The sequence below is a fragment of the Thunnus maccoyii genome, chromosome 7, assembly GCF_910596095.1.
Source record: "Thunnus maccoyii chromosome 7, fThuMac1.1, whole genome shotgun sequence".
NCBI classification, from domain to species: Eukaryota; Metazoa; Chordata; class Actinopteri; order Scombriformes; family Scombridae; genus Thunnus; species Thunnus maccoyii.
In genome coordinates, this window is record NC_056539.1 from 7,738,134 (window position 1) to 7,751,825 (window position 13,692).

Consider the following 13,692-nt stretch of genomic DNA (forward strand, 5'->3'; position numbering starts at 1 on the left):
TAAGTTTCACCAGTTTATGAAAATGCTGCCATGACATCACTTTGGTTACTGAGGAATAATAAACTCCTTCAATTTGGGGATTTATCTGGTTTCAGCAACATTTCAAAGGACAAACAAATAATGAGGTCTCCAACCATTAAAAGTCAAAGAGTTCTCAGAGCATTAACATAGAGCTAAAGAGTACAAGACTACGTGCACAGACTGGAAGAAAACTTGCAAAGATGAAATTCATTCCAGGAATTATAACTTTATTAGGATTCTTTCACTTTGGTCACCATACATATTGTTGATGAAGAATGTCAGTGTAGTTTGTCAGTCAGAATTTAGTGGATATCTGAAGCTGAATGTCACATCCATTTCTCTGAGGTTAACCCATGTTTGAAGATGATTTCTGAGTAATTCCCACCAGCTGCAGCTGGAATGCATGATTTGGTTCTTTCAATGACACACCTTCAATGAAATGTTGCCAATAATGCTGCTACATGCATGAAAATATCTTTTAGCAGTTGTGGCTCATTTCTTTTTTATAGATGACTGTACAGGTGCTACTTGAGAACCAAATCATACACTGTACCAAGAGATTCTCAGTGCTGCATGTAGGCTGGAAACACTAAGGCCTGTGTTGTGGGAGGATACATTTAAAAGGAGGGCACGTAGAGAAAAAAAAAAAAAAAAAAAAAATCAAACCACTGTCTTTTTACTCTGTCAAAAGATGAAACCAAATGTAGCATGAAAAATAAACATTTTACAATAGTATAGAAAATAAATCATGTTTATCAATTTAAGTGAGCTAGGAAAACAAACACTGAATATCCAATCCCTTGTGACATCTTCTGACACTAGAGGCAGTTCAAAAAATAACATTTTCAAAAAACTAAAGACATAAAGTTGGTTACATTTTCCTAATCCAAAGTGTTTTGCCCAGTCTCTTATCGTTAGGGTGTTCCTAGTGTTCAAACAGCACGAGCATTGCATTTACATTTATTTATAAAGTGAACATGCTGCACAAAAAATATATATTTAAAAAAACAAAAAAAGAAAAACAGGCAATCCTGTAATTAAAAAAAAAAAAAAACAGAACAAAAAAAAAAAACACTTCAGGATCCTAAACTAACTCCTCTGTATGCCCTTATCCCTTATGGGATCAATTCCAGGATTACAAACACAGACATTACACATGTGACTATAATTTTAATCTTGCATTCGGAACTGATACTGTATGTTACATATGGAAGGTAGCTGGACAAAAACCCTTTTAGATCAGCTTAAATTAAGAGGTGAACAGTCCATTAGAACTATATAAAGCTCTCACAGTATTTTCTGTAGATCTAAGTGTCACATAAACCGTAGTCAGTAAATGGTTCAGACTGAGCACATTTCCATTCTCTTACATTTCACATCATTACTTGTAATTTGGACAAGTATACATGAGCATTCATGTATGATTTTTCCTCTCAAGATGACACAATCTTTCTTTACTCTGAGCAAAAAAAAAAAAAAAAATGTTGATGTTATTGTGGTTGAAATAAGTGTCAAAGGGCTGTGTTGTTAAAGACCCCCCCACCCAAAACAACCTACCAAGTACACCAGAAGCCCCGATCACAGCCTTGGCTTGATTGGGAATAGATATCCATCTTTTCCATGACAGCAAACCCCTTTAATGTGATGTAAACACGGTATGTTATTCAGGGTGCTTCCTTTTATCTTTTATGATCCAGTACTCATTTTTATACAAATCAAAGTAAGTCAGACAGTTGCACTTTTAACATAGTTAGGTTCAGCAATGAAGACTGAGATTGGCAATCAATAGGCCGAGAAGTTACAGCGTCGGAGGTTTCAGCCCGTACTTCCTCGCCACTTCTGTCTGGGCGTATGCGGCATCGCATAACGAGTACAAATGGGCCATCTCCATCTCTGACTTGGCTAGGTTAATCGCCTTGTTGAACATTTCTATCGCCTTGTCCAGATTGCCCCTGGAAGGAAAATGCTCGTGTTATTTGAAGCACTTTGAGAAAGACACAATATGAGGTTTGGGTCAAACTTTTAATCTCACCTTTGAACTTCGATGGTTCCCATGGTTTCATAAGCAAAGTCACATTTGTTGTCAATCTCAATCGCCTTGCTGATGAGCTCTAGACCCAAATCAAGGTCCTGTTTCCACTGCAGCTGTAACAAACTGGACATATATTGAAGAATTACCGACTGATATCTAATTTACACTTATGAATCAGATCTTATTTTAACAATATGCATAACTGAAGGGGGAAAAAAAGCTTACCCCTTGTGGACATATGTGGTAGCATTGTCTGGTTCCAGTTCGATACACTTGTCATACATCTCATCTGCTTTTCCAAACTGCTGCTGATCAGTCAAAGCCTGAAAAATAAACAAAAACACTTGCGTTGTAAGGTCTGTTGAACATGTCAACAACATCTGAAGCTGACATTTTCTGTCTGAATTTTAATAAAATATTTTATAAATGCCATTTAAATAAGAAAAAGCAACCACTGATCACTGTTGGAATAGAAATTCACATTTTTGGTTATATACCTGAGCGTAGAGAGCGTAGCCTTCAGCACACTTTGGGAACCTTCTGATAACATCTTCAAAGCCGTCCATGGCGGTCTGTACTTGTGACGGGTTGTTTCCAGTATATGCTTGTCTATACTGAAGTACATAGCAAAAACAAACTCACCAGCTAATCTCAGCAAATAGGATGAAAAGTTAACTCACTCATTAGATAGTGAAGTTAATGTCAGACAATCTCTCTTTTTAAAGTGTTTAGATGAAAACTTACAAGAGCAAAGCATTTCTGTGCCTGGGCCAGAGCCGAGTCAGGCCTGAGCAGGATGCACTCATCGAAGTCTCCCACGGCCTCGTCCACCTGGTCCAGCAGAATCTTCAGCTGAGAGGAAATACAGAGGACTTCGTCTTACACTACAGCATATACCAGGATCCATTCACAAACTGGCACCTAATGAGCTATGTTAAAGAGACCAGTTCATCCAGACTCCTACCTGACCCCTGTGGTGATACACGTCAGGGTTGCGTGTATCGATGTCAGCTGCCATGTTGAAGTCTTGTGTCGAGAGCAGAGGCTGCTGCTGCTGCATGTACATGCTTCCACGCTTGATCAAAGCATTGGCTCGTAGCTGTGAAAAATTAGACGACACAACAGAGAGAGATCCTGTGATGTTGTAGCCACCAGCTCATCTTTCAAAAGTCTTTATTTATATATAAACATCATAAGGTAAGCTGTGAAAAAATGGCATGCATTAAAATAAGATTAAACCTGGAAAACATGTCCGTACCTTCACATTGGCATCATGCATGTTGATTACTCGATCCAGATCAGGTTGAGCAGCAGTAGCGTTGCCAATCAGCAGGTAGAATGTAGCACGCAGCAGCAGGGCCTCAGCAGTGTATCGTCCGCCTGACTCGATCTCCTTGGTGCATTCGCTGATGATTTTGTCATAGTTCTCCTCCTCCATGTACTGCTTTGCCTTCAGGTAGCCAGAGCTAAGGACGTGAAAAAGACCAGATGAGAAAAACTATTAATCTACTAGGTAATAATTCACAGTTTTGCAAAAAATTATTTCACTTAATACACTTTAAACTGCAAGTAAACATTTGACCTCAGAAGATATCTTCAATGTGCCCCTCTGCACTAAAACAGACTTCAATGTATTGTAATGCTGAAACAGATTAACAATGCACTGTTTAGTACTTGATTAATAGGCATATATTGTTGTGCAAACTCAAAATATTAGAGGTTTCCATAAAATATCAATGACATGCACATTTTCTTTACTACACAAAAATGTGTTTGATTGTGACCCTCCAGGTTTACTTCTGGATCCACAGCTAGTACTACATATTTGTTTTGACTTTGTGAATCCCTTTACTTTTCAGTTTGTCAATATTTCTAGTTGTTCAACACCCTCTGCACAAGATATCAAAAAAAAAAAAAAAAAAAAAAAAAAAAAAATTGTGTCCCAGCAGATGAATCATAATGATTTTAGTCATCCCCTGACATTTACTCTAAACAGTAGGGCAGTAATTCTCAGGCGTACATCAACATCTAAAGCCATGACATTTTCAGAATACATTCATGTTCTCCTGAGGATGCATCATTTGGATTTTATCTAGTGCAAACCTCAAGTTTTAACTAGTAACATTTTGAAATTCTATATGGAAGATAGCGACACTCCCCCGAAAAAACGTTCTGCTTAGTTCCCATTAAGCACATTTACACCCACACTCCTGCATCTCATCACTGTCACTGTCACTGATAGTGGAAAGGTCGTAGGATCATAAAAACCAAATGAGTTTCTTCCGTTGGAAGCATGAATATGTTCAGAGCTTTAATGGCAACCTCCCCATTTCATTTAAATATTCTTGGAAATTATGTGACTGTTAAGTCAACACAGGGACAAAGATACCTGTAGAACATTTCCAGCATCTTGCTCTATGCCACCAGCTCGTCCGCAGTGTTGGACAAGTTAACTTGAAATTACTGATGACATATTACTCATTGTAAAAGTAATTACATGACTTTATTTCTCAGCAGCAGAAGTAATGCGTTTTATTACTCATTACTTTACGTTTTTAATCAGCTGTCAGCTCCAATCCTCCACACCCACATGTAATATGTATTGTATTTGTGTTTAAGAAGCAGGCAGGATACAATTTTGAAGAATTTACTGACCATCCAACAGCTAGTGTTAGCGTAGCCTCAGTGACTGCACAAAGCACTCCAGAAGTCCCGACCTCAGCTGCATGATTCATGGATTTAGTTCTCTGAACTGAACCAGCGCCAGGTGATTCCTGAACGCAGGCGTACCCGTGGCTAACGATAGCGAGCCAGCTAAGCTACGACCCAACTTTGGAATTACTGCGAGTTGCATTTGTCCTCCAGAGAGGTCTGCCAGCTGAACGCAGAGACCACATTGATATCAACCCTCCATCAATCCAGTAAGACAGCGAGCACGTTGACCCCCAAGTGTAAAAGTAATGGAGCGTTACTGGGATTAGTAACTGTAATATAATTATTGAATTTCAAACCGTAATCCATTAAAAGTAATAATATTACACGGTGACTAAGTAATGCGTTACTGCCCAACACTGCTCCTCTGTCCATCCTGGTAAAACCTAAATGAACCAGTTAAGTTGATAATAAGCAAATGTTCTCTGACCTCTCAGTGACTTCAGCTGCCTCGCCCTCCTTGTCCTTGTCTTCATCTTTCTTCTCCCCCTTCTGCAGGGGCTGCGAGATGATGTCATCAGTGAATGAACTAAAGTAGGACTTGATGAACTGAGGAGAAGGCATCATGGGTTCACGGTTCTGCAGAGGGAGGGTTAAAAAATATATGTTTACTGTGACAATTCAGGGAAATGAAACTGAAACAAAATGTCTCTAGAAGTGTACAAATACCTTGTATTTCTCTTTGGCCTTCTCTTTTCCCAGCTGTTTCAGCACCTTGTCTGCTAGCAGCATGCTCTGTTGGTTCTGGAAGGCCTCGAGAATACACACCGCTGTGACATCTGGAGGATTAAAAGGAAACAATAGCAAATCAACTTGTCTTTGTCACAACAACAGTTACACATTTTAAAAGACACATTTGTAAAAGGATAATTTTAAAAGAAAAGGGGTCTGGTCTCACCTTCCAAGCATTCCTTCTTGTTGTCTAGTTTTTCCAGAGCTTTAGCCCTCCTGAACAGAGCCTTGACATAGCGTGGATTAAGTTCCACAGCCTGAGAGCAGTCCTGCACCACTTCTGTCCATTTCAGCTGAAATTAAAGTTATAAACTTTGACATTTTCCAAAAATATCTGTATGAGAATTCAGTAGAGTCCCAGAGTGTGTCCACTATCCAGAGAGGCTTACAAGTGCAGTGGAGATGCAGACCTGTATGTAGCAAACTCTTTCCTTTGTTGAAGTACGTTTTTTATTAACTAGGACACAGATTTGCCTGAAAGGTAATAGTTCTCTATGAGTAAATGTCACTTCTGCTCATGCTTTATCTTTGTTAAAAGAGTTTATTTTTTCCCTGTGCATATTGATGTTGAGACATTTCATAAAGCTTACAGTCCAAACTAAGTCTGTACAAAAATGTCAGTGCAGCAGAACTGAAAAATACTGCAGACTGTTAAAGAGATCATTTCACCACAATAAGATCAAGAGATCTATAGTGATCATGACATCTCAAGACCAACATATATGATGACAGTATCTGTAACCAACACAACCAGTTACGCCCGGCAGACTGCAGCCTAAATTGAAGGGAGTGGTTTACAAACCATTTCTTAAGTGACAAAACTAGTCTACATGATTAGCGTTGTCCAAACACATCAAACATTTAACTGCTGGCAGCTGGGATGGAATCTTCTTCACTGATTAATCACCTCAACATCACACTTTCAGCCAGAGAGCATATGTGAACAGAATGTAAGATTAATACAACACTCAGTTTCAGTGTTGATGTTTCACTTGGTGTGTTGCTACACATTGACCAAAGATCTAAAACCTCTGTTCCTCTGGTTTTAAGGTATAAGAAGAGGACAGTAACATGCACTGAAGCTCTTTCATGCCTATTTTAAGTTCAAGGAAGAGTCAGGAGTACTGACTTGTATGACTTTCCTTCTACAAGCATCTCAACCCAGTGAATATCTCTGGAGACAAAGTGTACCATACTGCAACATGCAAGACACTCGCCAGGATCTTCTAAAAACAAACTACAATGACTGCATGTTATTGTACGTAATTTCTTCAAAAGAATGAATGAAGAATTGATGCCAGACAGAGGCAACAGTGTCATTGCAGCAAAAGGTTGACATAACAGTGAGAAATTCACTTTGTCTGGACACACTTTCTCATTCAAGTTAATGGGACAGTGTGTTCAAACTTTTGACTGGTACTGTGCGTCACTCATAAGATGTGTTTCTGACACTGTTTCAGCTTTTTTTTTTTTTTTTTTACATTGTTGAATATCACAATAATCTCATTAAAATTTACAAGAAGATTGTACCAACCTGCTGTTCGTAGGCTGCTGCTCTGTTCTGGTAAAACGTTGACAAATCAGTCTTTTGCTCTGTGGGGCACAGAGCAATGGCTTCTGTGTAGCACTGGATGGCGTTCTCATACTTTCCAGCCTTGAAGTACTTGTTGCCCTTGTTCTTTGCTGCTTGGGCCCGATCCAAAGGGCTCTAAACGAGACAGAGAAAAGATGGTGTTTATGGGTTGAATGGTGTCTTCTGCATCTCAGTAGACTAGATCAAGGACTGAAGAGCCAAAGGGTTATTTAACATAATTAAATATCTCTCAGCAACCCATTAGAGCTGCAACTAGTCGACTGACAGAAAATAAACTGGTAACTCCCTTTCATCGTCTTCACATAGGAAAGTGAATATCTAATGTTTAGACTGTGATAAGACAAAGCCAGACATTTGATGACATTGCATTGGGCTCAGGGAAATCGTGATGGTATTTTTCACAGTTTTCTGGTGTATTATTGGTGATCTAGAAAATAATTGTCAGATTAAAACAATCATAGAAGAGCCAAAATTGCAAAAGGACCATTTATAACAACTATGCCGACACCAACACTGATTCTAGGATAACAACTGTAATAGTAGGCTGCAAATGATGATTATTTTAATTATTGATTAATCTGTCAGCCATTTTCTTACTTAATCGTTTGGTCAATAAAATGTCAGAAAAAAGTGAAAATTGCAGTTTGGCATTTTTTCAAGAGAAAACAACTTAATGATTAATGGATTTCATCCTGTGGATACATTTTCTGACCACTGACGAATCGATTAATTGTGCATTAACTCAAAACCCTGCTTTCAGATTTCTATAAATAAATAAGCTCAATGATGGATAAGAAAAGCACATTTCACTGACATTAGCAAACACTGCAGGAACAAAGAGACTTAAACCATTTGATGTTTGTGTTTGAAATGTGAAATGGTTTATAACGGTTGAATGTTTGTCTTAATCCACGTGCATTACTTCGCATTAATATCACACAATACCTTAAATGAATCCTGTCTGTGTCACGTCACACATGAACAGAATCTGTTTATTAGCCAAGTATGCAGCACGCAAAGAATGTGTCTGACTAAAAATATAGCAAGATTAAAGTGATAATGATTATGTACTACTACAATAAACAAAGTGGTGCTAAAATTAAATGACAAATTTTAAATCTATTTACAGAATGGGATAATAATAGTTTTGAAATGGAATATAAAACTTGAAATGATATATTGACTGTACACAGCTGTGTTATGGCCAAAGAAATTGTGACAAGAGCAAAAATTAAATGTGACATGTGCAATAAATAATTTAATTATGTAACAGTGGAGGTTGGATGCAATGTACAATGTAAAGTCCAGTTTGATGAAATATATGAAAGTGACCAGAGCAGGGATTGAAAGAGGGATGTGAGATGTAAAGTCCAGTTTGATATCAGTTCACCTATTTAACAGGGCAACAACTTCTGGAAATAATGACTTAACATTTTACCTTTATCACACTTATTACTCAATGACATCCTATTTATAGGATCGGTTTCATATTTGCGAGCTAACAATCTCATACTAATGATATTGTATTCTATAATTACACAAAGCTGCTTCATGTAACTTAGCTCATGGACGCCATAATATCGATAGCATGACTGAATGAACGATCATGGGGGAAACATGAGTGAGGTGTCCATTACGCATGCATGTTACCACGAAATGAAAGCTATGACAGCCAGCAACAGCCTGTCACACTGTATAATGAAACCAACGCAGCCTGGTTCAAATGACATTTGCAAAACATAAAAATTACAAAGCTGTGCTTGTGGCTCCAAATAAAAAGCCTCGTGTCGTTTTGTTCCCACATGTTTTAACTCGTCAGCCGCACTTACATGTTCTGTAAAGTCAATGGTTGCTTTTAAAGGCGTGCAGGCATTTGCAACCAGGCTAAATTAACCTAGCCGGCATATTAACACGGGCTAATCCAGCGCCGCTGAGCCGGTTGCTAATGGCCTTGCTCTCCTGAAGGTAGCTGCCACCGACGCTCGGTAACGTCAGGTGTCCTTGACTGTACTTTCACGGCAATGACGCATGTAGTAAGAAAGGTGTACGCACAGCTCAAAGGCATACACAGCTATCGTGATAATGGTGAATTAAACGCAGTCTCAGGGCATCAGTTACCATGTCCTCCTGTTCTCGGCTGGCCCGGGCTGCGCCGTCTTGGCCCTGCACCGGACTGGCGCTGCCTTCCGGTGTTTTCCGCTCCCCGCTCCCTTTCCCTCGCCTTTCCTTCGTCCGGCTGCGATTCCAGAGGTAAACCGCCCCGACCCCCAGCACTATGGGAGTCCCGACCAACAGTGCCAGCTGCCAGCGGGGTAGTCCAGTCCCGGACTGCGGCTCGACTGGCTTTGAAGCAGCCATGATCAACAACCGAGCAGTGGCTAACCAGCAGCGAGTACCTGCGTGCGTCAGACAGCGTGAGCAGGCGCCACTTCTTCTTCCCGTGTGCTGCGAGGTCACAGACACACCGAGGAATCATGGGATACTGCGGGACTGTGTGTAGTTGTAGTACGTAGTGACATTTTGTAGTCCAATCATAATCTCAGAGAAACTGTGGAGTTTGAGCCTTTAGAAATAGTGGCAACAAACCATTTTAGTAGTTCTCCGGAATTGAACCAGTAGTCTGTTGTAGTCTCAGTTATAGTTTGCAGTGAAGGGCAGTGTAAAAAAAAGCCAAATAAGCAAACACATTTGAATTTTGCTTCAGTATAATGCACCAGTACACCACCACCATCCACTACGACCTCAATAATAAATATAAAGTAGAATTATCATCATCAAGCTTCGTAAAAAATAGACTTTATGGCAGAGCTGTTGTATTGGACTGCATTAGACTGCACAGGTGTTCATTACAAAAGTGCTTGGTGAGTGTATATCAGTACTTTCAGGAAACATGACCCCCACCTGTCACTGTCACAATAACATTATCCACTCTGTGGCCTACTTTATCATGCATGTACTGGACTGAACAGTTTGTACAGTATCTGAATCATTGTCATAGGGAAGACATGTTATAATGTTATACATAAGAGACAAATAGGCCTATGCTGGAACACTGTTTGCCACCAGATTTACCATTTGTCAGTAATTTGAATAAATACCATTTTCATGAGAGATGTGATCCAGAGACTATATGGACCAAGCACAATGTTGGCTGAAATTATAAGGAACTTAAAATCAGATATGAACATAGTGCTCTCATATAGCACCTATGATTTAACATGTCCAGGACACTGCAGCAGTTCCTTGCTTCACCTGGTCAAAACTCCAGCCTCGGTGAGAAAGGCACTGATGATATGCTTTCTACCCATCTAGTATTTCTACTTAATCCAAGGTACACTACACAGATAGATAAAGCCACATTACAACTGGGGTGAGTTTTATTTGTGATGTGGATAATGTAAAAATAAATAAATAAATAAAGTTTTACAACATTTTGGGACATTTTTAAACCATTAACGATTAAAATCTTACCAAAGTAATGTTTTCATTGTTTACAATCTTGAAAAAATGACTGCAGCCACCAGGCGGCAGTGTTGCTGATTCTCAACAGAAATCCATACTCTCACCTATTCCTCTACAGAGATGACCACATCAATTAAAATGTTGCATGATTATCTCTGTATGTGCTTGTATGTTAAAAGAAATTAAAATACTTCTTGCTGTCATAAACCAAGAGGGCTACAGCATAGCGTATTTTGTTTCCCCAGTAAAGACAATTTTATTTACAAGTACATATTTTTCAGCTGTAACACTCATCAACATATGGATTTATCATACGGGTTTGAGTGGGTGTTTCTGGGTTTGTATTTTTGCCAGGTTCTTCTCTGTACCCTTTCAGCGCTGAGTGCTTGTCTGTCTGGACGGTGCTGGAGCCTGACTATCAAATTTCGCTCTAGGCCATCTTTCCTCAAACAGTGACCAGCATTGCCCAGTTTTCAAAGTCAACTGTAGCTGGTTAAAGGGAAGCACATGTGATAAATAGACCTGTCCTTGCAGCAGCATAAACCTTTGTTAGAGCATCATTCCCTGGAGAGGTCGTGTACAGTTCAAGGACATACTGTACATTATGCTGTTGATTAATTCTGTTCCTGAAGTTGTACCGGATTAAAATGAAACGTTCGATATTAGATTAAAAAATGTATTTATAATATATACCAAGTTGAAAATAAAATTAAATTTTGTTTTTCCCAGCTGAGTAGCTCAAAACATGTTACTGGCCTAAAAATAATCAATTCTACACTAACACAGTAGCTTGATTTGAAAAGCCACAAAATCAATTTTGCCACTAAACTACAACACGTGATGAGACACATAAGTGTGTTTTGCATGTGTGGTGTGTGTTAGCTTCTCCTCACTGACTGAGCATGTAGGTGAAAAGGGGCTATAGACAGAGGTTACAATAAGGATGTCTGATCTTCTGGCTATTCCTGACTCTGTGTGCCTGCTATTGTTGGCACAGCCTGGCTTAGTTTTTAGTCGCTGCCACTGGATGTTGGGTAACCAGTGACCAACCTGTTCGTCTGTACTTTGAAAATGTAAATGACACTGAATTATTCTAGTTAGACCATGTAATCTGATTAATTTCAGATGTCCAGGCACGTAAAGTTTTATTTATGCAGTTGTTGATCTTGTTCTCTGGCAGACTAGTTTGAGTTCCAGAAAGTACTTTTAAGTATAATCTGTATAATCACACACCAGCAGAAGAGACAGTTGGTTCAATCAGTCGATAGCAAACCTCTGAGTTGGATCACAGCCTCTTGTCTCCTCATTCACAGGCCTCATCCTCTAGTCTTCCAACTAGATTTGAAACAAAGAATTGTGTTGTTTACCTCTATTTGTTGGCACTTTTTTACATTTCAGACTAATTAGTTTATGTTAATTATCATGTACAACCACTGTAAAGAATTTTAAAATATCTCAAAAGATGTAAATTCAGCCAATCCCCCCAGAAAATATTTTCCAGTATTTGAAAAATACATTTTTATATTCTAGTATCACATAGGCATATATAATGTGTTCTTCTTGTTTTTTTCCATTGTTTCTGGTATAATTTCTCTTCAGGTGTGACCTTAATTGAATCCCATCTCTGGAATAACAACAGATTACTGTAATCTTGTTCTCAGTCATGATCTGAGGTTACATGAGAAAGCAGCATGAATGTCTTAAAACAGTGTCTGTCTAGATTAGTCGCCTGCGTTGAGACTCGACTCTCTGAGATGATTAGCAGCATTTTAATCTTTTCAGTCTGTGAAGGTGTAAAGGAGGGTTTTGTGGTGGTACTTTACTTTGAGCCCCCCTATCTAGCATTTATGCACAGTATATAAACATTTATTAAATGGTTTATAACACACCATAATGTAGTCAACTACTATAACTCCTCCTGTGGGAACCTATAACTCTATACTGTATGTATGTACAGTATAGTAAAATACGGTTATAATAATATAAAATATGTCTTCATAGGAGAAATTATAATTTTTGACAAAAACTGTACAAATTGTACATTAATAGACATTGAAAATGTCCTGCTTACAATTATATTATAATGTGTTAGAAACAATTTATTAACCCTTTATCTACCGCTTGTAAATGCTAAATAGGGGTACATAAAGTAAGGTGTATATGTGATTTGGGTAACGATCAAGTTTGAACTTCAGCTCAAACCAGATACCTGAGGACACCACGATGGCTCTATGACATGTAACATATTTTATGATGGTAATAATATATTCTCTATTGAATTCATTCAAATCATATCATTTAATAAATATCTGTTTTTTCTCAGACAGATTTTCTCATCCCAAGGTGCTCTACACAATTTAATTCAAAATAGTAAATTCTCTTATATAATCTTATGTGTGATACAGCTGATGTCATTTTATAAAGCATGAACTGACCACATATGTGCTGTAGAGAACTTCACCTCACTGTCCAGTACAAAATATGTGTTCATGAATATTTTGGTACCAATTCGTGCAAATGTTGCTTTTGTAGTTTCTGGATTTGTTCACTGCACAGGTGCATTTCTCTTACAAGAATTGTATCGCACAACTTTGATAAAAAAGTACCTCTGAAAACAAAATCAACAAAAATCTCTGCCTCAGTCATATCCACTGTAATATGAAAAGATTTGCTCCCCTGTTGTCCTGTATAACACAAGCCTCAGGCTCACAGCTCACTGTGGTAGGCACAGTTGCCTGCACTCCATAGTTATTGACAGGTTTGATGTACTCAGCGAGTGGAAAGTATGGGGAAATTGGAGTTTCAGTTGTCTACCCCCAGGCCCATGACTGTAATGGAAAGATTAAAAGCACTGGTCACATCACCCACCCAGTGCCAAAATACTAGCCGTTCCTCCCTGACTCCCGCCTCCCTGTTTATTCCCATCACCTCCATTTTTACTTTCTACCAGGGACGTTAAATAGATTAAAAGGGATTCACTTATTTAAAGACTTGAGCAAAAGCTCTGCTGTTTATTTTGGTTCGTCCAAGAATAACACAACTGCAGCAACAGTGCTTGAGGCACCAGAGGGATCTAAATGAAGTAAGTTACCTTTGCCTTGTGGGACAGGGTAATGTAGTAGAGCAGCCACACCAACGG

The 13,692-nt window shown here is 38.7% G+C and overlaps 1 protein-coding gene across 1 annotated transcript; it reads right to left on the reverse strand.

The window, feature by feature from the left end:
* Nucleotides 1–227: 227 nt before the first annotated feature.
* On the reverse strand, nt 228–9,555 carry tomm70a (translocase of outer mitochondrial membrane 70 homolog A (S. cerevisiae)). Its single transcript, XM_042417900.1, has 12 exons — nt 9,210–9,555; nt 7,032–7,205; nt 5,664–5,790; nt 5,435–5,544; nt 5,196–5,344; nt 3,312–3,519; nt 3,018–3,152; nt 2,798–2,905; nt 2,551–2,667; nt 2,279–2,376; nt 2,054–2,176; nt 228–1,973 (listed from the first exon to the last, which is right to left on the reverse strand). The coding sequence occupies exons 1-12, from the start codon at nt 9,447–9,449 to the stop codon at nt 1,820–1,822; spliced, it is 1,743 nt and encodes a 580-aa protein (XP_042273834.1). The 5' UTR covers nt 9,450–9,555; the 3' UTR covers nt 228–1,819.
* Nucleotides 9,556–13,692: the final 4,137 nt, after the last annotated feature.

Bases quoted from the DNA above. Each gene is read 5' to 3' on its own strand.
- tomm70a (XM_042417900.1), bottom strand. From the start codon at position 9,449: ATGGCTGCTTCAAAGCCAGTCGAGCCGCAGTCCGGGACTGGACTACCC. The intron at 5,545-5,663 runs GTGAGACCAGAC...TTAATCCTCCAG, and splicing joins CAAGAAGGAATGCTTGGAAG to ATGTCACAGCGGTGTGTATT. The intron at 2,177-2,278 runs GTAAGCTTTTTT...ATATATGTCCAG, and splicing joins ACCACATATGTCCACAAGGG to TTTGTTACAGCTGCAGTGGA.